This window comes from Brachyhypopomus gauderio, chromosome 14 (genome assembly GCF_052324685.1).
Source record: "Brachyhypopomus gauderio isolate BG-103 chromosome 14, BGAUD_0.2, whole genome shotgun sequence".
Classification (NCBI taxonomy): Eukaryota; Metazoa; Chordata; class Actinopteri; order Gymnotiformes; family Hypopomidae; genus Brachyhypopomus; species Brachyhypopomus gauderio.
This window is the reverse complement of record NC_135224.1, coordinates 9870127-9894453: the sequence shown is the minus strand read 5'-3', so window position 1 is coordinate 9894453 and position 24327 is coordinate 9870127. Positions and strand designations below refer to the sequence as shown.

At 41.8% G+C, this 24327-nt stretch overlaps 1 protein-coding gene across 6 annotated transcripts in view; it reads right to left on the bottom strand.

The window, feature by feature from the left end:
- Nucleotides 1-24327, bottom strand: part of kcnip4a (potassium voltage-gated channel interacting protein 4a) — a 134207-nt gene that overhangs the window by 55561 nt on the left and 54319 nt on the right. Inside the window, exon 1 of one of the 6 annotated variants that reach the window (XM_076972788.1) lies at nucleotides 709-1159. The exons of the other annotated variants lie outside the window; for them this stretch is intronic. Coding sequence (XP_076828903.1) covers nucleotides 709-766 — 58 coding nt within the window. The 5' untranslated portion in view covers nucleotides 767-1159. Of the gene's footprint in view, nucleotides 1-708; nucleotides 1160-24327 lie in introns of those variants that run through there. 6 annotated transcript variants of the gene reach the window in all.

The window sequence follows — 24327 nt, the reverse complement described above, 5'->3', positions numbered from 1 at the left end:
AAGCTCTCACCTTCATTCCCTTCTATAATGCGAAGGGTTCGATGATTCATAGCTTCTCAGAAATGATCGAGAACAAAGCACACCGAAATGGCCTAAGACTTAGTGGAGCCGGACAAAGGACATTTTCAAGACCCCACGAAGCATCAAAGGTCAGGTTATGTTACGCTACTTCAGACCTCTTTCAGAAGTGGACATCAAGCTACAAATAAGCAGCTCTTCTAGATACTTGGAGTTGCTGTGAAGTTATTTATTTATTTTTTGGCAATGATCTTCAGTTAGAGAGCATATCAGTGCGCACACTAGACAACCTCTTGATCGTTTAGAAAACCTCCCCGGAGATTCATGATATTCATATGAGCTCCGGAGATCACCTCATGAGGTTCACTTGCACGACGAGGAGGAAAAAGAGGATCTGGGGTGAAGAGTTTAGGGGCTGATCCCCAGGCCAGTATAATGCTCTCCACACACGTTAGGTTAAGAATCTGCTCTAAAATTCAAAAACTTTTCTTTTGATAAGCTGCAAAAAAAACAACAAAAAAAAACACACACACATACATCTAAATCGAATATTTGAACACACAGTATCTGCATTCAAAGCATTAAAATCATTCTAAAATCACTTTATGAATCAGAAACAGTAAATGGACCAACGCCATTCCTTACATCACAACTGATATCACACTACATAAGGGAAAAACACAAACCTACCCATCCTTTTCCTCCTTTGTTTCGGCTGGACAGAGAAAATGACCATTAATGCCCCCATGCTGCCCTTTCACTGCCTGTCCCGCACGCTCCCTGCAAGGCTCGGGGCTTCACAGGTCCCGCAGCAGTGTCTCGCACTTCACAAGTCCTTGCTCTCCTCTTCACGACGCACGAATCTGGCAACAGGACCGAAGTGACCAAGCCTCCTCCCTCAGCTCCGAGCACCACTCCGAGCCCACCCACCCCCACCTCGTCACTCGTGGGAGGCGGCCGGGGAAGTACGGCGGGTGGAGGCTGCCGGGAGGACCGGCCCAAAGTTTCGGCAGAAGACGACGCGGGTTCGTTTTCTTTTGAAAGGACGGCGCGGGTGAGGAGAGACGCTCCAACTTGGGCAGGAGCGCGCGGGACTGGATGGATGTGAGAACACGCACTTTCTGCTAGTGTTTGCCCGTTTGCACGCCGCGCTAGCATGTCTCCACTCTTTGAACAGGCGCTGCACAGGAAGCATGGGGGAGGGTGGAGGGAGGATGGGGAGGGAGGGTGGAGGGAGGATGGGGAGGGTGGAGGGGGTGATGGAGGGAGGGGAAGGCGCGGCGGAGAGTTCCAAGCTGCAAGCGTACGGGCTCCTTTCAAACTGCTTCTGACACATTACTAAACACGCCAGGCAATAAATACTGACAAGAATCTGATAATTAATCCAAATGAGGCTGTTTGAGATTAAGAACAGCAGTCATTTAAAAGCATGGCGAGTCCTCATTATTTCAAATTCATATGCAAGAGAGTCCAATCATTTAAATCAGATGTAATATTTAAATCTAACAACCTGTGCAGATCAGCCCATTTCTCATCCCCGAAATGTGGGAAAGCAATGAGGGACCAAAAGAAGTGACCTTGATCCCAGCACAATACATCACGGTGCTTATTCATCTAAGTTGTAATGATTCCATGCGATGTAAAGAGGTTTGTTTGGTTTCATTACAGACCTAGGGGTCTAATAAGCTATCACAGGGTAGTGCACATAAGGACAGGTCAGATGCTACAAGAGGGAAGGAATGATCACAGAGCTTGTGATCTTTTTCCTTAGTAATACACTAACTAAACAACACTGGTAACACTAACACTACTTACAATACTACTGGTGTCTATAAGAGAAAGGCTGCTTCCATCAGTGAACTAGAGTTCGCAGTGTTAAAGGTCATGTTAAAACCTGCAAAAAATTCAACCCAAATCTTCGTCCTTGAGGACAGGTGCAGAGAGGAACATTTGCGGTGTGTGAGTGGTGCTTTTTCCTCTTCCGACACTGTGTGTCCTTGTAAGCATAACGGCATGAAACGGTGTGATAAAACGCGAGGACAAAGACCCATTATACTTTTTAAATACATCACCTGCATGTTTTGACAGCCCTGCAAAGTATATATTGAATTCTGAGAAAAAGTGTGATGGAAAGAGGAAAGTTACTGCATGAGCGCTATAGCACCTGGGTTACAAAACTGATTTCTGTATCAACTAAAAAAAATCACATCCATATACTCACAGTGTTGCTAGAAATCTTAGTTTTTTACATGACTTTATATACTGCATATAAGCCTCAGTCACTGCCACAGAGGTCAGGGTTAGCTGAGCAGTAGGCTACTTTATATAGACTCATCATGAAAGCTTCACACAGTGCATCCAAACAGACGCCAGACTCCCACACACACACCCCAAACTACCCCCCCCCCCCCACTATCCCCTCCCCGAACACACACTCACATTCATTTGTACTCCCACTCTTTCACCCACAGCTCGGTCTACAAAACAAGTGAACCTATGCAAATCAGCCACATAACCCTGTCAAGCACCGGTGCTCTCTGCATGCAAATAGGTACTTTAGCGTTTGCACACTCGGCCACAGGGTAGCGTCTCCCCTGACCCCTGAAACGCAGAGGAGCTTCTCCACTGTCCGGCTTCCTGCCACAGTTATAACGGTCCTGCTCGTGTCCGAATAAAATTGTGTGGATTTAGAAGGTCAAGGAGTAAATAAGATATATATGTCAGCTCTGGATAGAGAAGTAGGAATTTACCTCTGAGGTTATAAGACTGGTAAGCAGCAATGCTTCACACAATAGCCACATTGTTTCAGATCTGAAATAAACGCGACTCTGGCACAAATATCTTACTAATTCTGAAGTTCTGAAGTGGTTTCATTGAGGGTCGTCAATTGAATCATCCCTGCCTGCTGCGATATAACCGTGATCATGGTCTCTACTGAAGTGATGCAACTCCATCTATTTCACTGGCGAGCTTTCCTGCTTGTTCCAGGGCACCGAAACCCCAGAGGTTGTAATTCAATCTGCTTTCTCATGCCACCGCTAATCCTGTATATCCACAGCGATTCCCTTCAATTACATTCAGCAGAGTTTTAGTGGAGCAGGGATTAATGGTACAATAATACAATTCAAAGAAATGAAACAGGCTTCAGTAACATCCGAGTCTTACTGAAATAACAAAATGTGTACGAAATGCATTTCTTTTGATGCCCTGAAAGGCGCTGCATCTGATCTGTTTATGTCTTTAAACAACTGAGAAGCAAGTTGATAACTTCATTAGACAGAGATTGGCTGCACTCGTAAGTCTGAGAGAAGTGAACAGGAAAACCCTCGGGGAAACGCCAGAGCAGAGCAGTCGCTGGCTGCGTCTCCTGAAAAAGATTATACGTCTTCTATCCCTCAATCTAAATTTTAAATAAGACTCAATCCTGCAGTACAATTCCAACATGATCGTCTGTTCTTCACATCTTCCGCACATGTGATCATTCTCTGCCAAAACCTGCCAGCGCTTTGATTTGACTGACGCAGGCAGCAGATGAAACTGTGTAAACATAAGAATAGCACAGATCCGCAGTGTTATGACTCAATCTGCAGGTGCCGTCAGGAGCCCCGTCAATTTACGGAAGGATGAATGAACGTAATTTAATGACCCGTCAGTCATTTGTTTGCAGCCAGTGAAATGAAAGGAGAGTCATGATCAAATGCACATCTCACGGCGTACAGTCTTTTTAATGTTCTCCAGATCCTTTCCTAAGATGCCGCATTACAACTTTGATTTGCTGATTTCAGCTAAGGGCTGTGTTTCCCCCTCCTCTGCCATTGTGAGACTGTTTAACTGCGCATGAACATATTAGCTAAACTAAAGATGCAATTTCTAAATAATTGCACAAGATAAAAAAATAAATAAGTGTGTGTGTTTGTGTGTACGCATGTGCATGAGTATGTGAGGTTGTGTTCTCCAAGGAACTGTTCCTCTACTGCCCATTCTACTGTCTCTGTTCTACTGTCCAACTGCAAAAAAAAGCTCAGATGACCAACTCACTCAAACTAAAATCATAGATCTCCACCAAGCTCATATATAGCTGCATCTCCCACACCAGTAAGATTTAGTGAAAGATGAGTCAGAGGTGCTACTCAGCTAGCTTACGCTGTCCACCAACTCTACCACCAACAAGAACTGGGACCCAGTGTTCTCTTTAATGATAGTGTTGCTGTAAATGGTTGCTTAGTCTTTAAAGTTGGCATAAGACTGTAGTCAGGGGGCCTGGCTAACCTGTGCAACATAGTTGTCCTTGAAGAGACTGCCCGTCCAGTCATGAATGGTGTGATAATTAGCTGTTATCTAACAAGTGTGCAAAGCAAAGTTGAAGAACACAGGAGAAACCGTAAACGCAGAGAGAGAGAATGGCTGCTGGAGATGACAGCAGCGACGAGAGACTTTTAGCAGTGTTGATGAGCTTTGAAGATGCTGCACACCACCGGCCAATCAGCGAGAGAACCCTGATCACCACGGCAGCAGTTTGAGCAGATTTAATACAAGAGGCCCTCGTCAAGAAATACTTCAAGGTCAAGTACAGATGACCGCACAGCAGCTGTGGTGAAGTCCAACATCAGCCGTTCTGCAACTGCGCCGTTTACTACACCACAGGTAAAGGCAGAGAAACTAGAGGTTCTGTCCAGGAACCACCACTGTTTGGCGAACCATGCCTGCCTCAGGTACCCTGAAATAGTACAAGAAGGCTTCGCTAAACAAACGCTTCTGTAAGCCCTCACATCAAACAACCTAAAAGAATATGGCCCGAGTCAGCTGAAGCAGATTCTGAGAGAAGCCATTAACAATAAGCAGCAAGTGCCAAGAGGGACAAGCTAGTAACAGAGAAGGGCCACCTGGTGACAACTTCAATGGGAAATGGAAGTCAGGAGAGCCTTCATCATTGGCCGACAGCCAGCGCCTCCGAGAAGATTTAAGCACTCGACGAGAGCTCAGTGGTCTTCAATCGAACCACTAGAGGGAAAGTACAGAAGAGTAAATAGAAAATATAAATAGCAAATAACTCTGTCTACTCTGTTAGACTAAAAAAGCTGGCATTCATTTTCCATTTTAATTCAAACCATGCTATTTGGAAACTCTAATGGCTCTGCCAAGGAAGGCAGAAATCCTATATTGGTGCAGTGGGGAAGTATTCAGTCAATATGGCAGTGATGGTGCCATAGAGAATGTAAGAGAGTCCTGGATGGTCTGTTATGAACCTAAGTGGAGTATTCACATGCTCAACAGCCAGATGTTGCTCATGATAACCCAATAACAAAGACACCTAAAGACTACAAGACCCAGACAAACACAGTCCTAGCAAGCACGGGAGTGTCCGGCAGGCTTTCTGTGCCTACAGTAACTTACAATAACCACAGTTTATCATGGATATTTTTAATCTAAGTCTCACCGAAGTACACCCTTGTTTTAAGAATTCAACTGTCATCCAGTATTCCATCTAACAAGAAATCCTTAAAGACTTAATAGCTATTGGTCACTTACCCCCTTTGCAATAAAGTGCTTTAAAAGGCCTGTACTTTGATCAATTAAAACCATCATCGTGGACATTGTGTTCAGTGACTCCACGACTCTATGATCTCTTTGATGTTCTCTGTGCACTCAGGACCAGACAGACAGAGTACACACTTGGTTCTCATGAGCCCCTCCACATTCTAACATCCTGCAGCAGAAAGACCATAAAAGCTCAAATAGATATATTGATAGAGAGAGAAAGACAGCATTTTATGAATTACGACATTTGCTTTCTTTACATGTAGTAAATGTACATGTAAATTTAGTTTTCTTTACATTTTCAAGTCTATGTGGGTCATATATGATTTTCCACAGTAGCGTCACAGAAAATAAAATCCATTTAATTATTGATCTCAAGGCTAAACCCACGTTTAAAATCCACATTTCAAAGTCAAGGATCAATTATACTGTTTCAGTCTGAATATGTACAGCAAATTTATTGAAATGTGTAACTTTATTGACTATGCTACTAACTTACATTCTCTGTTTAGTCCTGAGTTTTGCTGATCCTCTTTAGTAGTTGCTCTTCTATACGTAATCTCACTGTTTTCTAAGTCCGTAGGAACAATGTACAAAATAAGAAATTCAGCACTTTGCCCATATGACAAAGATTTTTTTAACTTGACTTTGGTGGTGTGAGCTTACTGGTGGTCTGTCTGCACCCCCCTTTCAATTCTTGGAAAATATCGATCAGTATTTGACTGGATGGAAGGAGCCAACATTCAGCATCAGAGCTAAAGCATCAACACTGACATTATCCACATTCACCAGCAGACTTCTCTGCAGCAGCTGCAATTCATCATGTTTTCATACAAAGTGTGCACGGTGAGGAGAGGCTATTCATATACGTGTCCCTTACCCGTGTGTGTGTGTGTGTGTGTGAGAGAGAGAGAGAATGAGAAAGTAGCAAGGAAGGGCTGGGTAAATCAATTCACTGCACACCACTTTACAATGAAATAAGATTTACCCATTTTTAATAGTAAAAATAAAAAGAAAGAAAAATAAATCAATGTGTGGTGGTCAATTTTGATATTGTGCCGGGTCACCAGAAATAAATCAATTGGAGGTAATGGCTGGCCTAACTGAAGCAGGACAGCTGGGGTACCACAGTATTGTGTGTTGCTGTTTCAGGACATCTCAGCCTCCAGACTAGCAGTGTGCACAGGCTGAACCGGGCAAATGTTCTGCACCGGATCAGATTGGACACTCGCACCACCCCCGCCGGGCAGACCCCGCGGCACCGGTCACGCAGCCAGACATCACTACTGGAGTAGCACACTGCCACACACTGACACCACCTCTCCACCACCACCACCGCCATCTTTCTGTACCAAATGATGTAAAAGCCCTGGACATTAGTGTGAACAGGTCAACAGCGTCTGTCGATCAGTCCGAGTGTCTGGGACAGCTGGCACCCCAAAACATGGCACCATGCAGCGGGGCAGGCAGCTCTGTGTGTGTGTGTGTGTGTGTGTGTGTGTGTACGCATGTGTATGCCAGCACTGTGTTTTACAGACATTTTAGTGAGATGAGGACATTTCTCTCACACAAGTTCTGAGTGTGGACAACTCTGCAAGTTTTTCGTAAGGTGGCATAAATGCACGTTTTCTGTGTTAAGTGAACAAAAATTTGCTTTGTGCCGCTGTCCCTTGTCCAATCACAAGACCAGTACATTCTAGTCCAAGAGGGAGAACCTTGGACCACTGGCGAAAAGTGATGTGATAGCAGCACAATCTGACAGTTCCCAAAGTTACCACACAGGGGCAGTATGAAACAAGGTTTTTAAAAAAGCAATGCTTCAACAGTGAACAGCAAAGCAGAATTTACCATTTATCTGCTCACCTTTATTCTTTCTGTTTGACATAATACATTTTTTAAGGCAAGACAGAATGCGTAATTCTATTCTGAAAAATGGCTTCTAAATCTCAGATGACATGGCCATGCTGGCTGGTTTGTTAAGTCCTTATACTGACTGAAATTAAACAGCACAGTACAGCAATAAAATCCAATATCTGGAAGCAAGTCAAAGTTATTTCAGTTGAATCATGAATAAGGGGTTCTCACCACAGATCAGTCAGGGCCTTGACTCTGCCTACGAGTGCACAGTGGACCTGACCCTGCTGGGCTCCATGAGAGCATTCACCAGGTGACAAAAAGCAGACAGGTCATTAAGTGAGTTCCTGCTTCCAGCCCCAAATCTACCTACCATGTCCACAAATGACTTTGTCATCATCACAACCTACATTAATTCTTTAAGAACAGATTCACTGGAATCAGAACAGTGTTTCTCTGAGATGACGTTAGCTTTGTGCGCAGCTCCCATGTCGTAAAAGCCTTGAAGACGTCAACAGGAACGCGAGTGCGTCTGGGCTAACATTAGAGCTGATTCAAACGTTAGCACTGATGCGAACATTAGCATGGCCTGCCAACTGGGCTAAGCAGCAGGTACCATGGGCAGGTAGAGTGTGTTCAGCCCTCGGATGTTAGCCCCCCTTGTTATGAGCGTGACGGGTCTGCTGACATTACTGCAGGCTGTTTACATTTCAGTGCAGATTGTTGCACAAGGATTTTTAAAAGTTTTACTGCTTCTGATCAATCATATTTCAACCAGCACTTTAAAATGCTCTTTTACATACTACACATACTTTTATCATATAAAACATTTAAGGCATATATGTCATATGTTAAATGAATGCATAATACGATCTTCAGTATACTGTATACAGTATACTGTTTCCTCTACATATGATAATAAAACTCTTGAATCTCGATGATCTATCAATGAAGCATTTGTATTCCCCATTTTCAGCAACCAAGTCTGTGGCAACATTTGAATATATCAGATCTTTCATAAACTATTTATTTCAACCGAGGTGTGTTTTTTCCCAGTTTCTGGACAGATGTCATTACGGCCCATCTGCTTCCACAGTTAGCAGTTCCTCCAGGCACTATCATAGAGACCACTGGAGGGCAGCCCTGCAAAGGCAGATCCATTGAGTTTAGGGGCAAGCATTCCGTCCTCCCTGAATCTATAAACCACCAAACACATCCTATAACATTTAGTAATAATGAACACTTCTTTGCTTCACTGTATCTTCACAAGATCATCATTTTCATATAAAGCTTGAATTCACAGGTAATATAATTTGTGACAAACTATATATTGATTTGAAAACAAACTTTCCTTAAAAGATATTTCTAAAGCCAGATGGCACAGGAGTTATGCGGTTCATACAGCACGCATAGCCGAATAAATTCATTATGTTGTTTGCTGAGGCTGAAAAAGCTCAATTATCCCAAACAACATTAACTGCAGAGGCAATCCTGTGTTATTTCCCGTAATGAAGAACTTGGCTCTACACAATGCATTTCCCTTTAACATCTTGTCTTCTGTTCCAGTTCAACGTGGGCTCAAGCCAGTTGGTATTCTGAACACCGACCTCTCTACTGTCACATCAGGACAGTTATTTGACTTCTGGTACTCTGGACAAGGACATCTGCCAAAGGCTCTAAATTAGCATCTTTACATTTGAATCCATGAATGCTTTCCAAGTTGTACATCTTTGATGATTTTCTGCCTTGTCGCATTATCTAACTGTGGATGTGTGTATCTGCATATGCTACAGTGGCCACTGAATTCTCACAGCCTAACCAAGGCGTCAGTCTCACACGGGCGTTTCCTGCCATCACTCGGGCGTTGAAAACATGGTCGCCGCCTCAGTGGAGGTTCTACAGCCACTTCGTCCTACAGTCCTTCCTCAGACAGCTGATTAGGTACATTAGAGGCAGCAGGTAGACCCTGTTTAGCCCCGACAGGCTGAGGCCGTTTCTATTTATAGCCTGGCCTGATTGAGAGACGCCAGGGTGACCCTTTCCCTCAGAGAGGACTGGCTAGTTGCAACCAATATGTTCACGTTTCTCAACCTTGAAACTTAGCGCATAGCATGCTAGCACTTTTCCCTGTGCCTCTCCTTCTATAGGGAGGTCAAGGCCCAAAGATCGTTGAAACATTTTCACTGAATCTACTGAATATGCACTGTATTAAATACACATAAAAGTGTTCATTTACAATCTTTCAATGTAAAGACGTGGCCAAAGGTTTTGAGAATTGCACAAATTTGGGTTTTCACAAAGTTTGCTGCCTCAGTTTTTTTAGTACCTTTTCTCAGATATTTATATGGTGCAATCTACAGTTATAAGCATTCCATAATTAAAAAAACTTTTTATTGATAAATACATCCAGTTTAAAGAAAGACGTAATTTACAATGCTGACCCTTCTTTAAGACTTCTGCAATTTACCTCGGCATGCTGGATATCAGCTTGAGTGATGGCAACCCATTCTTGCCTAATCAGCACTTAGCCTTGATCGGAGTTTCCTGATTTTTTCTTTGCTCATCCTCTTTTTGAGGGCTGTCCTCAGGTTTGCAATAAAGTTCAGATCTGGGGAGTTTCCTGGACATGGACCCATAATTTCAATGTTTTATTCACAGAGCCACTTGGTTATCACATTTCCTTTGTGACATGGTGCTTCATCATGGTGGACAAACCATTGTTCATCACCAAATTGCTCCTGGATATTTGGGAGAAGTTGACCTTGGAGGATCTATTCATACCATTGCATATTTATGCTAGTGTTCCTAAGCAAATGTTTAAGCAAACCTCCTCCCCTGGGTGAGAAGCAACACCACACATGAATCGTCTCAGGATGCTTCACTGTTAGTATGACACAGGACTCATGTTAGCACTCACCTTTTCTTCTCTGGACAATCATTTTTCCCCAAACAGGGAATGACTTTGCAATTAATTGCAATTCATCTAATCCCTTTTCAGAGTTAATATAAATCGCCGCCATAAAAACCGAGGCAGCAAACTTTGATAAAACCAAAATTTGTGCCATTCTCAATACATTTGTCCAGGTCTGTAAACATGTGCTTATTATTAATTACAACTTATAATATTACATTTATATATATTTTTATTAATGAAAGTATTTACTGTTTGCTGTTTTCTGTTATGCCATCAATGGATTCAATATCCCACCAGTGATGCTGCCAAACCCTAAACACATGTATCTCATTCCACCAACAGCAGTCAATAAATTGTCTTACATTTAGTCTTTTACACTTGGAATTATAAATTAAACATAAAAATGTATCAATATTTTTTGCTTTTCAGAGCCATTTGGGTCATTTTGTGAACCAATCTCTCCAATTACAGTTCCCCCACCATCTGACGTTACAGTGGCCAAAATTGGCAATTCCTATTCCAACCTGAATTCTAGTTGGAGGATAAGGAAGCAGTTTACTGTCCCACAGTCATTTCGCACAATATATAAATCTACAACAAACAAATGCTGCATATATAAAGTAGCTTTCTTGCACAATGTTTTAAAAACATACGTATAATATTCAGTGAACCATGGTCATTGGAACATTAGTACATCCATACCATTCTCAGCTAGGACAGATGAGCTAACATCCCTGACTTAGGAGTGTTGTCATCATGTTTCTGTTGTTTTTACTGAGATTTTTAACATATGCTTAAATTTAGGGTTAGGGTTAGTATTACATACATTTTTGTAATATTTTACAATATGTTCCCTGGGACTAAGTAGTATGTTAACATATTTTCAATAACATTTAAGTCATCTTTCTCCCTGACCTCCAAGTATCATCAGGTTTGTCAAATATAAAAGGATTTTTCCCCAGCTGTTTCGCAGGAATATATTTCCCAAAGGACATTCTTCTGTTTTTTTTTACCCACTTTCACCTCTGCCCATATTGGCCGGTATGACGTTCCTACTGTGCACTTCTGTCCATGACGCACACTCTTCAGGAAGTACTGCACATGCCAACAATCTCTCTCTCTCTCTCTCTCTCTCTCTCTCTCTCTCTCTCTCTGTCGGTCTCATTTCCCTCAGAATGACCAGATCATATCAGACTGTCTCAAACTACATCTAGGTGACTCTGCCCTGCAAGTCTCTAAAGTAAAACTGCCAAACTTAAAAGTCCTTGTGAACTTTAAAAATGTATTTGGTTTAGTCTTTTTGAGACTGACAGCTTTTTGAATACAAATATGCACTCAAGTGATGACAGTGACAACGGCAGTGTGTTTCTGTCCAGAATGATAACATAAGAGGTGAAGCTGTCTAGAACGTCACCTTAATTCCGTCCTAAGATGGATGTGTTGACATATTATGATGATTAATGCCACTTTTGATTCACAGAAAATAAAAATTCAGGCTACAGCACTGTCAATCCTCAACTCACATCAAAAATTAATATTGCATTACCACTATAAAGACATTAAGCCGTTCAAAGTGACTCAGTTCATACAGGAAGAAATATCCCACTGGGTAATTTGACTTAAGTACGTGGGATATTCCAAACCCATTGGTTATCGTTTAGATTGTTTCAAACATAGAGCTGAGTGTTTTAAGTTGTAATGCAAAGCCTTTGGCTGTACAGTAAGAAGGGTTGAATGAGGAAACCATGTGTCTAAATGCGTCCATAAAAAATGCAGAAGGTTAACCTGACTGGCAGAAATGCCTACCTGAATTATGCATGACTTATTAATATTGATGTGAACCAATACCCTGGCTCCTTTATATATATATGTATTTAGGTGATTTGAGTTTGGTGTGATTATTTTGTGTGTCACTAAAGAACTCGGGGCAGCTCATACTAGGAGGCCAAAACCGAAAAACAGGTCACAGTACGCAGTACGAATCCCACTGGCTTGCGTCCGATTTATACCGCCGAGGAGGATCCAGGGTAAAAAAGCGGATGAATCTCCCATGTGCGATGAACCCGAGGTCCATCACTTACAGATCCAGGTAAGATAAACAGAAGAGATCTATGGTGGAGCGAACGCGTGTCCGGAAGGACGTTCACCTCGCGCACGCGAGCACCAGACGCCGCTAGTCGGCCTCTCATTCCTCACTGCGGTTCTTCGACCCAAGAGGGACTGCTTCTCAAGCTTTCAGACCGCCTAAGAATAGACGCAGAGAAGATGCAGTAGTTCATTTCCCTGACCTCTGCGCACCTTTGGTCTATAAGATTTCCAATATTTCTCGGGGCTGCCTGGCTGGCGCTGAAGCCATAAAGCTCAGAGCCTCAGAAGCAGCAGAGTAGAGGAAATGTGGGAGGTGATCAGACTCTAAACTGCCATTAATTCTACCACAGAGGGAAGGCACATAGAGGCATACATCACCATTTAAGATGGGCCCAATTCAAAAGAAGGAAGCCTTCTTTTAATCATTCATATCTATGTGGTAAAAGTGGATTACGCATGCAAGACGATAACAGCCAAGATCAATTAGAGAGTAATTATCCAACGACCCTAATTACCATGGAAGCTCTCCATGGTTATAGACTTCCAGTCACACAATCGCAAAAGTCCCTATAAAAAAAAAAAAGACACAGAGCATGTGCAGCACTGGCCTGTGTGTGTAAATGTGGGGCACAGTGAGGTAGAGACAGAGCACTGACATGATGGCATGATGATCTGTGCTGGGATCAGTTCCAAACAAATGGAGCTCATTTCCTGTTTGTGTATTTCCAGAACAGGAGCAGAATGGGCATTTAAAACATGACAGCCCTGGAAACTGACCAGGAGGTGACCTAAGAACGCAACCTTGAACCTGCAAGGAAAAGATGAAAAGATGACTACAAAAGATCCTAAAATTTTGGTACAGGGATTGATCATGCTAAATACAGGAGGTGGCAGCATCATTATTATTATTTTTTATTGTCTTGGTAATAACAGCGAATATGTTTGAAGCGCTGACCCTCATATCCAACGCTGAAAATACCTATTGTGGTGGCTGTAAGGAAAGGTACGTTTATCTGTATAACAAGTTTCACACATCTTCAAAAGTTTCAATCCGTGAAACCATGCTAATCTAATCTGCTAATCTAAACTAAGTGCTATGGTTAATTCTAAAATATTGCACACACTGTTCAACAGAAAATAGTGCAACAGTGCTTTGTGATAGCATTTGTACATGTCCAATTTCTACATATAAACGTAAAAAATGCCATCAGAAAACTTCTCAATATACAAACATACAACATACAAAGCTACAAATTTACTACAATAAAGCGCTATATTTTTGAGACCCACTGAGTTTTTGTGATTAAATTTCATAAACGATGGCCAATTGTTGGCAAAAAAGAAGAGATTATGTCCTTAGGATTAATAATTGTAATTACAATATGTAATATCTATTCAATAACTTCTCAATAACTATGTAATTTCAATGTGTAATAATTACAACGATTGTGAGCTGGATTAGAGAATTTATATTTTGTTCACTTCTGGTATACAGTTTGATGTCATCCATGAAGCGAAGTGGCTGACAGTTGGTCCATTCAGTCTGTATCCATAGTGAGGGGGTTCAGGACATTAGCTTGGCAACATCAGCATTTGGCTTAACAACATGAAGACATGGATCCATCATTCTTGCATCACTGGTTCAGGCTAGTGGTGGTGGTAGTCAAATGGTGCGGGTAATTTTCTTGGTACACTTTGGGCACCTTATTACCAACACTTAATACCAAAATTGTCACAGTAATTTCCAGAGTACACAAGTTTTGTATCCCAATGCCCAGGGACACACACTGTATCCCAATGCCCAGGGATACAGGGCATTCTGGACAGAGGTTTAAACACACACACATGTCATTTAGGCACAGAAGATACAAATTAATTTTTGTTAAACATTCGACCTAATATATTAACATACTAGGAATGCTTGCTAGGAAAATACCTAAATGTAATTTATGCCCAAGCATGAAAAATTAAGATGACTGATTCCTTTCTCCATGTCTGTCAGACTTGCTGTCAGGTGGCTTAACACATGAATGCCTTCAAGACAGCCAGCATCTGTGTACTGCAACACTGCAGAGACAGGTCTAATACACAGTGCTGTCGCCCAAGTGTCCAGTCATCCACGTTCGCTCTCCGCCGGTCGTTGTGTTAGGCAGAGGAAGTTATTAGACTTGCTAAGCACAGCGTGGCTTGGCTCCCATTAGCGTGGGTAACACAAAGGCAGAGACAGAAGGAGATCAGTGCAGGCAAGGCACGAGGACACTGCAAAAAAGCAACATCACACTAAACACGCTGACTTAATGAGCTACTGGAGAAACATGCAGTCTTAATCCCCACTGTTGTTGTCCTAAAGAGCGTGAATTTGAGCAGCACCGTAAGATATCAAGCTTACCACCAGTGCCAATGTAAAAACACTTTCCAAGGAACCTTGCCAAGTATATTTCCCCACTGTCCTCCCTGTTGGTGTTGTAACTTGAGCCAAGCTGATGAACTGCACCCAGTGCATCGATCATTTGGTTTTAAGACAAATTATTGTGATGAGTTAGGCTATCCAGCTTTCCTCAAGTGCAATCTGTGACACCTTTGCTGGCTGAGGGCCACAGGGCCCCTCCCCCAGAAACATGGCTGCTCACAGGAGCATCAAGATCCTCCCCCCACTTCGGTTTCTTGTGAGCAGAACAAGGAACCCAAGTTCCACTGTAAAAAGCCCTGCTAATATGGCCGGCCTCATCAATAAGTGATTGAAATGCGTCAAATATCACAAGAAATGTTTTCATCTTTGCTGCGTCTGCATAGTGGTGGTGATCTGGATGTAAATTAAGTCCTCCCCACCTTACACTTCAAGCGTATTTGCTACTTTCTCTACTCAAAGGACTTCAAACCTTTGCATTTGCAATGCTGCATTTTGCAAATTTAATTGCAATCTTTTGCATGCTTCACACTGGCTGCAGATTTGTATGGAGTGATTTTTGTTTTAATAGTTCCACAAAAGCAAAAGTAAATCCAAGAGCAGAAAGTATATGTTATGAATGCAAAACAGAAAAAAATATATCAAAAGTATATATTTTTTAATATAATTGGTTATTTGAAACTTATTTTCGTTTGCATTTTGACAAGTTTTTGGTTCCATTGTTTCTGTTTTTTTGGATTTTCCCAGTAAGGTCTTTTGCTTCTGGAATCTCTCTTTGCTTCTGCTTCGTTTTTTGCTTCTGACTTTTGGAACACATTTCACGTGTGGGAGGGGCTTAGATGAAGGCGTTCCTCTGCAATCTCCATTGGTCACTGATTCCGGACTGACATAGAGCTCTGAGACCGCCTCTGGGACCAAGCCACGCCCACCCCACCAGCTTCCCAGCGTTTTCAAACATGGCGGAATGCGGGGTTCTGATTCACAGTAGCATGTAAACTGAGTTTTATCATAAAAGTTTATACAAAGGTTATAATTAATTGCTAAATGGTCTGTAGATATTGCAAATATACACTGTATAATAACTACATTAAGCATGCTCATCAGTGCGAGCTTTTTAAAATTTTAGTGAACTGGATGGAGAGAACATTGATGTGTGGAAGAAATATGAGTATTTGCAATATCTGGTATGGCGACAGGTGACGGCACGAGGATACGGCGACGGACGGGGGGGGGTTGGGGGGCAGCTGGTGTAGGGGAGGTGATGCCAAATATAGTAAAATCCATAATAGTAAAAAATACCAAAATTAAAGCCAAATACCAAAATTAAAGCAATACTGAAAAGTGGCCACCTTATATACAAACATCTGTTCTGCAGATGCCAAACACAAACACACATCACATGCATCTTGTGCTGTCCATATTTTATTAAGAAGTGAACAATATTCATTGAACCATTGAACATAGAGATACTAAACATAATACGTCAGACATGACATTCAGACACTGTCCGACTCAGAGATAAAAAAAAAGATTTTAACTTGGAGAGGTGCGAGTAAGAAGATTAGTCCATTGAAACGCAGAGTGCGGATTAGTTTCCTTCTCACTTTAGACCCGCGGGGACGCTAGCGCACGTTACACGAGGAGCGAGTAACTAGTCGCTACTATTGTGAATGTAGCAAAACGGTGAGAGAAGCTACAGCAGCGATTAAATTAAAAATAATTTAAAGGCTAGCTTTAAACACGCTCTTCCCTGTCGTCTTTTCTCATGATAATATCGCGCTGAAAAATATTGACCTGTATTGTCAATGGATGAAGGCAGATCCGTAAATGCGAGAAGCCGCTTTCGCCATTCCAGATGGCTCAGTCAAAACCATTACGTCTTAATGAACCAATAAATAACAGCGGCGTTAAAATTTGTATAAAAAATACCAGGGTTCACCATTTAGAACTACAAAAAAATCTTGTTTCTTATTTTACCGTTAACTATCTATCTATCTATTTTTCATAAGTTTGTTTTACCGCAAAATATGAAAACTTCAAAACGGCGAATTTTCGCCGCAAGGTGACAGATTTTCATGCCTGCATCCAGTTCACTAAAATTTTAAAAAGCTCGCGCTGGTGAAGTGTGCTAAATATTAACCGCCATGCTTAATGTAGTTATTATACAGTGTATATTTGCAATATCTACAGACCATTTAGCAATTAATTATAACCTTTGTATAAACTTTTATGGTAAAACTCAGTTTACATGCTACTGTGAAACAGAACCCCCGCGTTCCGCCATGTTTGAAAACGCTGGGAAGGCAAAACAATCCCTACTTGAGTACACTTGGACACCAAACGATACCAACAGTGTACATTGCTACACCAACATTTGCTATATCTACAGACCATTTAGCAATTAATTATAACCTTTGTATAAACTTTTATTGTAAAACTCAGTTTACATGCTACTGTGAAACAGAACCCCCGCGTTCCGCCATGTTTGAAAACGCTGGGAAGCTGGTGGGGTGGGCGTGGCTTGGTCCCAGAGGCGGTCTCAGAGCTCTGTGTCAGTCCGGAATCAGTGACCAATGGAGATTGCAGAGGAACGCCTTCATCTAAGCCCCTCCCACACGTGAAATGTGTTCCAAAAGTCAGAAGCAAAAAACGAAGCAGAAGCAAAGATTCCAGAAGCAAAAGACCTTACTGGGAAAATCCAAAAAAACAAAAACAATGGAACCAAAAACTTGTCAAAATGCAAACAAAAATAAGTTCCAAATAACCAATTATATTAAAAAAATATACTTTAATATATTTTTTTCTGTTTTGCATTCATAACATACTTTCTGCTCTTGGATTTACTTTTGCTTTTGTGGAACTATTGAAACAAAAATCACTCCATAGATTTGCTGCCTCTGATAACTGCAATCAGCTATCAGGATGAGCTGAAACAAACCATCTGCCCCCCATTATCCTTTGGTGTGGGGTGTGTATGATGCAGTCTTTACTCTGGTGTGGGAGGTATTATAATGCAGTCTACTCTAGTTTGGGGTATTATAATGCAGTCTTTACCGTGGTGTGTATTAATAATAATAATAATAAATTTTATTTAAAAGCGCCTTTCAAGTGACCCAAGGACACTGTACAATAGATAATAATAAAATAAAAAAGGTAAGTGCACATACAACTTAAAATGACCATAAAGACAGATACATAGTATTATAATGCAGTCTTTACTCCTTTAAACTGCCCAGTCAAAACAGCCCTGATTGTGAATCAGAAACATTCTGTTCAATATTTATAATGCAGTATCCTGTAGTGTGGCATAGATGCCAGGCCTCATAAACATAACAGACTTTACCATCCATGTCTTTATGGACGTTGCTTTGTGCACTGGTGCACAGTCATTGTGGAAGAGGAAAGGGCCAGCACCAAGCATGCAATTGTCCAAAATGTCTTGGTAGGCTGAAGCATTCAGAGTTCCTTTTACTGGAACTACGGGTCCAAGCCCAGCTCCTGAAAAACAACCCCACACCATAATCCCCCCCCACTAAACTTTACACTTGGCACAATGCAGTCAGACAAGTACCATTCTCCTGGCAACCTCCAAACCCAGACCCATCCATCAGATTGCCAGATGAAAAAGCACGATTCGTCACTCCAGAGAACGCACCTCTACTGCTCTAAAGTCCAGTGACGGCGTGCTTTACACCACTGCATCCGACGCTTTGGATTGCACTTGGTGATGTATGGCTTGGATGCAGCTGCTCGACCATGGAAACCCATTCCATGAAGCTCTCTGCGCACTATTCTTGAGCTAATCTGAAGGCCACATGAAGTTTGGTTGTCTGTAGTGATTGACTGCAGAAATTTGGTGACCTCTTCGCACTATGCATTTCAGCATCCACTGACCCCGCTCCGTCAGTTTGTGTGTCCTACCACTTAGTGGCCGAGTTGCTGTTGTTCCTAAACACTTCCATTTTCTTATAATACAGCTGACAGTTGACTGTGGAATATTCAGTAGCGAAGAAATTTCACGACTGGATTTGTTGCACAGGTGGCATCCTATCATAGTTCCATGCTGGAATTCACTGAGCTCTTGAGAGCGACCCATTCTTTCACAAATGTTTGTAAAACAGCCTACATGTCTAGGTGCTTTATTTTATACACCTGTGGCCATGGAAGTGATTGGAACACCTGGTTCAGATTATTTGGATGGGTGAGCGAATACTTTTGGCAGTATAGTGTATGTGTTTCACTTTTTGTATTGAATTACTAAAATAAACTTTTTGATGTTCTAATTTATTAAGATGCACCTGTATATTAGTGGAAAATGTCATTACGGGTAGGTTTCATTAAACACAGGTTAGGATTTGTAAAATCCTGTACTGTGGGGCAGGTATTATGTATTACAATGTTGAGTCGATGGTTAAAAGTAGTAATCTGTATCATCCCTGAATTTCCACAATTCGAGGTGTAGACCACAACTAAGCCCAAAATATACAAACTCTTGTCAGTTTAAGATAAACTGATTGGTATGGATGTCTCACATATTAGGACAGTTAATAGTATAGGTAGAAAACATGACTCATGTATATGTAGATTGGGAAAGCTTTGGTAGTTGCCAATGAGGAGCCATATGTACAATGTGTGTTAGTGTTTCCAGCTAACACAGAAGCCTTCTGAATGAAAATTAGACCAGGACAGGAAATGGCACAGGATCCAGTCATGTAAACAGATCAAGAATTAGATGCCAAGTGGAATGAGACTGCAAAATGAGAATGTCGTCAGTTTTCATTTGAAAACAAAGCAATGCTGATTTGATTTAGTTTTCCTGGTCTGGAAAAACATTTTGTCCACAATGCTGCAAACTGAAATATAAATAAAACTTGCTTGGAGAAAACTAAGTATTTACTTGCGCCAACATAAACAGTTTCAGTCCTGGAAAGCCATAACAAACACGTCAAAACATCAAAGCACCCAAGTAAACTTCCAGTTTTTCTCAAACTGGAACTACATCTAGTTTGTATGATGTGTATGTGCATAACTTTAATGTGTGTTTATCAGCAATTCTTCCTAGAGTTCGACATCTTGACCCTCATGCCTTCCATTATAAACACACTAGAATCACCAGCAACACATTATTGGCAGCTTTGCCTTGTACAGTCAGAGTTGTTGACTCAAACCCCATCATGGCTGAAAGCCTAACAACAAACACTTTTCTAATCGACAAGGCATCAATACCAATGCAGTGTATTTCTCATAATGGAAAAGCAGTGGAATCCATCACCAGAGAAATTCATTCATCCGTATCGATTTCTGGGGTGGGGCTCTCACTTTCATGCTATTTATAGAGATCTCATTCTCCCTGGAACTTACAATGTGATAAACTCTGCTGTTCAGTACCTGAAGTCCGTAAGTGATCTATCAGCGCACGGACTAATGCGTATACTGCAATTACTGTTACACCTAATGCAGTTTTACCCGCCCTGATCATGGTTTTACAGCCGGAGAACGAGACCTTGGTTTGATGTTGTAGATCATCAGAGGAGTTTCATTTTTCAGTTCAAATAGGCTCCTCCATTAAACATGGAGCAATAAGAGGTGTAATTTAGCCTGGCGCCATTAGGAGTCTAGCCCGCTACGGATGTCTTCAGACGCGTGAGTGTTGTGGTACACACCCTCAGTGCAGGCCGACGAGAGAAGTGCAGTACATCATTTCCATACAGAAATGCAGAATAACACAGAATAATGCACAAGAAAAACTCACTCTTTAAAGCAGGGGTCGCCAACCTTTTTGAAACTGGGAGCTACTTCTTGGAGACCAATTATTGCGGAGGGCTACCAGATGAATTCTCATCAATCTAACGAAAAGTTGTTGACCGGGGGGGGGGTTGCGTGTGCGAGTGTCAATTGCTAAGCGGGAAGACCGCTAGCAACCGCGCACAATCTATAATAGTAGCAAAAACATAAACGATGCAGCGCTTTGGTGCATGGCACTATAGTGAGCTATTTTTAAAACAAGCCCGCGGGCGACTCGTGACGTCCTCGCGGGCGACATGGTGCCCGCGGGCACCACGTTGGTGACCCCTGCTTTAAAGTAAAGCAAATATATTTACTGTTTATGCATATAAAACACTAAATAACTGGAGATTCATATGCAAATATGAGAGGGGGGGGGGGGGTCACAACAGATTATGGTTTTTAGGATGCAAATCTATAGCCAGCCTGAGTTAATGCAGCAAGATATGGGCTGGCCACAAGGTGTAGAGTTTGTCCATTATAGCCAAGTGCAATAACAGCCTCCACATATTCAGTGTCAGGCAAAGCTCCTTGCTAGGGAAGTCAGGAAGTCCTTCACTTATCCTGGTGAAACCAGTTCCTGCGGCTGGACAGGCGAGCGCACTAAAGCGTAGACTCTCCAAGGAGTCCAGAGGATGAACCTAATGAATGTTGAATGCAAAGAGACTCTGCACTTACAGGCCAATGGCTTCTCAAGCCTAATGCCTGACACTGGGGAAAGGTTGCAGTTCTAGAACAGATCTTTCCATTAGGTCTTTTTACACGAGTGAGCTTTTTCGCTCTGGAGCACAACATTACATGTTCATGAATTCCCCCAGGTTATCTCATTTTCAAGGGCGCAAAAGCACACGCTTAAATCTTGTACATTTCCGTCTCGGTTCGTCACAACGCCATTCTACACGAGTGCTCGACTTATTGGAAATCAAGTTGTTTCACACAAGGCTGTTTTCACTATGTTCATATACCATTCATAAAACGCAGGAGTCACATGTAATCTAGAAACAATCAATCATCGCTGCTAAAATTGCCACCAACTTCCTCGATGGGTTTGATGGAATATGTGCCCCACTGATTTGTCATATCTATTACAGTAACTGTGCCATGGAAATCTCACCTACCTCCTCCCAGACCAAAACACAAATACAAATACGATGTAAAGCAGCAGGAGGGAGATAAATCAAGCTGCAGGAAATGATCATTTCTCCATTTCTCCATCTACATTTTGATTATTCAACTAAAGGCCTGCATTTCACTGGTAGTGAGCCAATTATCTGTTTTTGATATCAATTATGTTACTTTCTGCCTTTGCTTGCATATTATTAACAACTGTTAGTGCCGAATGTCTTGTACAAACTTTTCTTGCCAGTACTGTGTGCACCAGATGGATGTTAAATACTAGCATTTTGTATGTGATGTCTCTAGCATATTCAGTTTCGGACTCATTTTCCACGTCATCTTGGACACTGTACTGGACATTCTGTGCTGTGATTATGTCCTACTTTTGGTAAGAAAATTGTCACAGACTTTGTTTTGGTTTCAGTCACATCATTTGAAATTGCTTCAACCGTACACTGAACTTGCCCAGGACTTTTATTTTCTAGTGTGTCATTGTTCTTCCAGACTTTTAAGTCTTCATATGGTCAGTGTTGTAGCAGAGGGAAGTACCAACACACAGATGGTAAGACAGGAAGACAGACGGCCCGTCAGGAAGACGGGTGGACAGAGAGACAGAGTGTCTAGAGGCTTTGTGCTGCAATGATAAAGGCACCAATGCTAACAAACCATTTATATTCTTCTTAGGTATTCTTACTGCTCTGCGCAGACATGCCGTGAAGCATTCTGGGGAGGAGTGGAATAGGTTCTGGGACAGGCTGGTGGCCATATGCCCAGAACTACTCATGTGTCATACCACCACCAAGTTCTGTTTTACATTCAGAATAGTAAATAACAATACACAAACAAGATTATGTAGCAGTTCAGTTTATATAGTGCCGTTCACAAAGCCAATAAGTAAATTACAAAGACAATAGGGATTAGGAAGAGGGATTAAGATGAGAAGAAAAAAATGAATGTTTTAAGCAAGGATTTGAAAGGAGGAGGATGAAGTTATGGAGAGACTGAGGCAGAGTGTTACAATATTTGGTGGCAGCGGTGCTGACGGATCAGTCCCCCGTGTTTGGATGTGTACTTTGGTGAACAGTAAGAAGTCCAGAGTTGGAAGATCTAAGGGTACGAGAGGATCGGTATGGGAGAATAAGTTCAGGAAGACAGGAGGCAGACCATGTGGAGCTTTGAAGGTTCACACTTTCTCCAGGAAATGACGGGGAGCCAGCGTAATTGCAGGAGAACAGGTGTAATAAGTGCGGTGTGCTTGTGTAAGAACTCTTACTGCAGTGTTGGATGTACTGGAGACGGCTGATCAGTTTGACAGGAAGGCCGTGGAACGGAGAATTACACTAATCAAAAACAGGGAAAAATGAAGGCATTAATCTACATTACAGAGTTACCATCACTGAGCATGGGGTCTCAACACACAAAATTACACAGGTGGTAAAATGCAATTGTGGTTATTAATTTAATATCAGACTCAAAGGTTTGGTGAACCCCCTGAAGACGAGCAACTTAAGTATTTTAAGTTTACCACTATATGAATAATCATGAGTTATTATTATATGTAAGCATTGCTTTGTGATGCAATAAAATCAAACCCTCTAAAGGGCTAAAAACCCAGAGTTCTTGGCCAGTTAACATTATGTTGCTAATTTAGCAATCCTTTTGGAATGTAATGGTCCATCGCCTCCCAATTATCTCTCTCTCTCATCGCTTAAAAAGCTCAGCTTTCTATGTGAAGCCCCAATGGACCAAAGCAGAACCCCAATGGACCAGAGCCTTCAAGCATTGATATTAAATACAGCTGTCAGCAAAGGTTCCAACATTTGTTTCAATTCTGAAAGTGACAAGGCAATGCATTACATTTTACATATTTTAATACAAAACACACCATATTTTTTCCCCAACACCAAAAACGTATGAATAGACAATATTTCATTAATGTTTCACTCCTACCTCTCCTACGTTTAACAGAAAGGAAATAATAGAGAAAGACAGAGGAGAAAAAAAATGCCCTAATCCTGCTCTCTTTACGGTGATCCGTCATGGAGATCTATGACAGTCATTTTTATTATGAGGCAGTCAAGCAAGGCTGGCGGTCGCCGGGCAGCACAATCAGGACGGTGACATACGCCTCCGAGCAACAACGAGAGCCCAACAGTGGCATGTTGGTGTCTAAAACAATGCCAGCCGTTTAATTGGCCCTGTGTAATGTGGTTCGTCCCATCGATTAGGATCCCTTCTGTTCTAAAGGCTGGGGGGAGATTGTACACTGTGATTGTAGCGTGGTGTGTGAGGTAACGTTAGCAATGCGGCATTGCACTGAGAGCATGTAGCAATTCATCACACAGACTGGAGGCAGGGCAATGATCAGTTACATACAAATTCCAGTACACGGAATCTCATTTCCGATAGCCTTACAAAAAGAACAAAGGAACAATCCTTTGTGGCCGAGGTTTCTTGATCGATCATTAACAAAAGCACAAAAGGTCATGTTGAGTACATTAGATTGTATTAAACACTGGCAAATGATTGTGCAAAGGCCAAAACGAATACAATTCAAAAAGAGATGAGGGCGATCAAACGCTGATTCAGTGGATGTTCGTTTAATGAC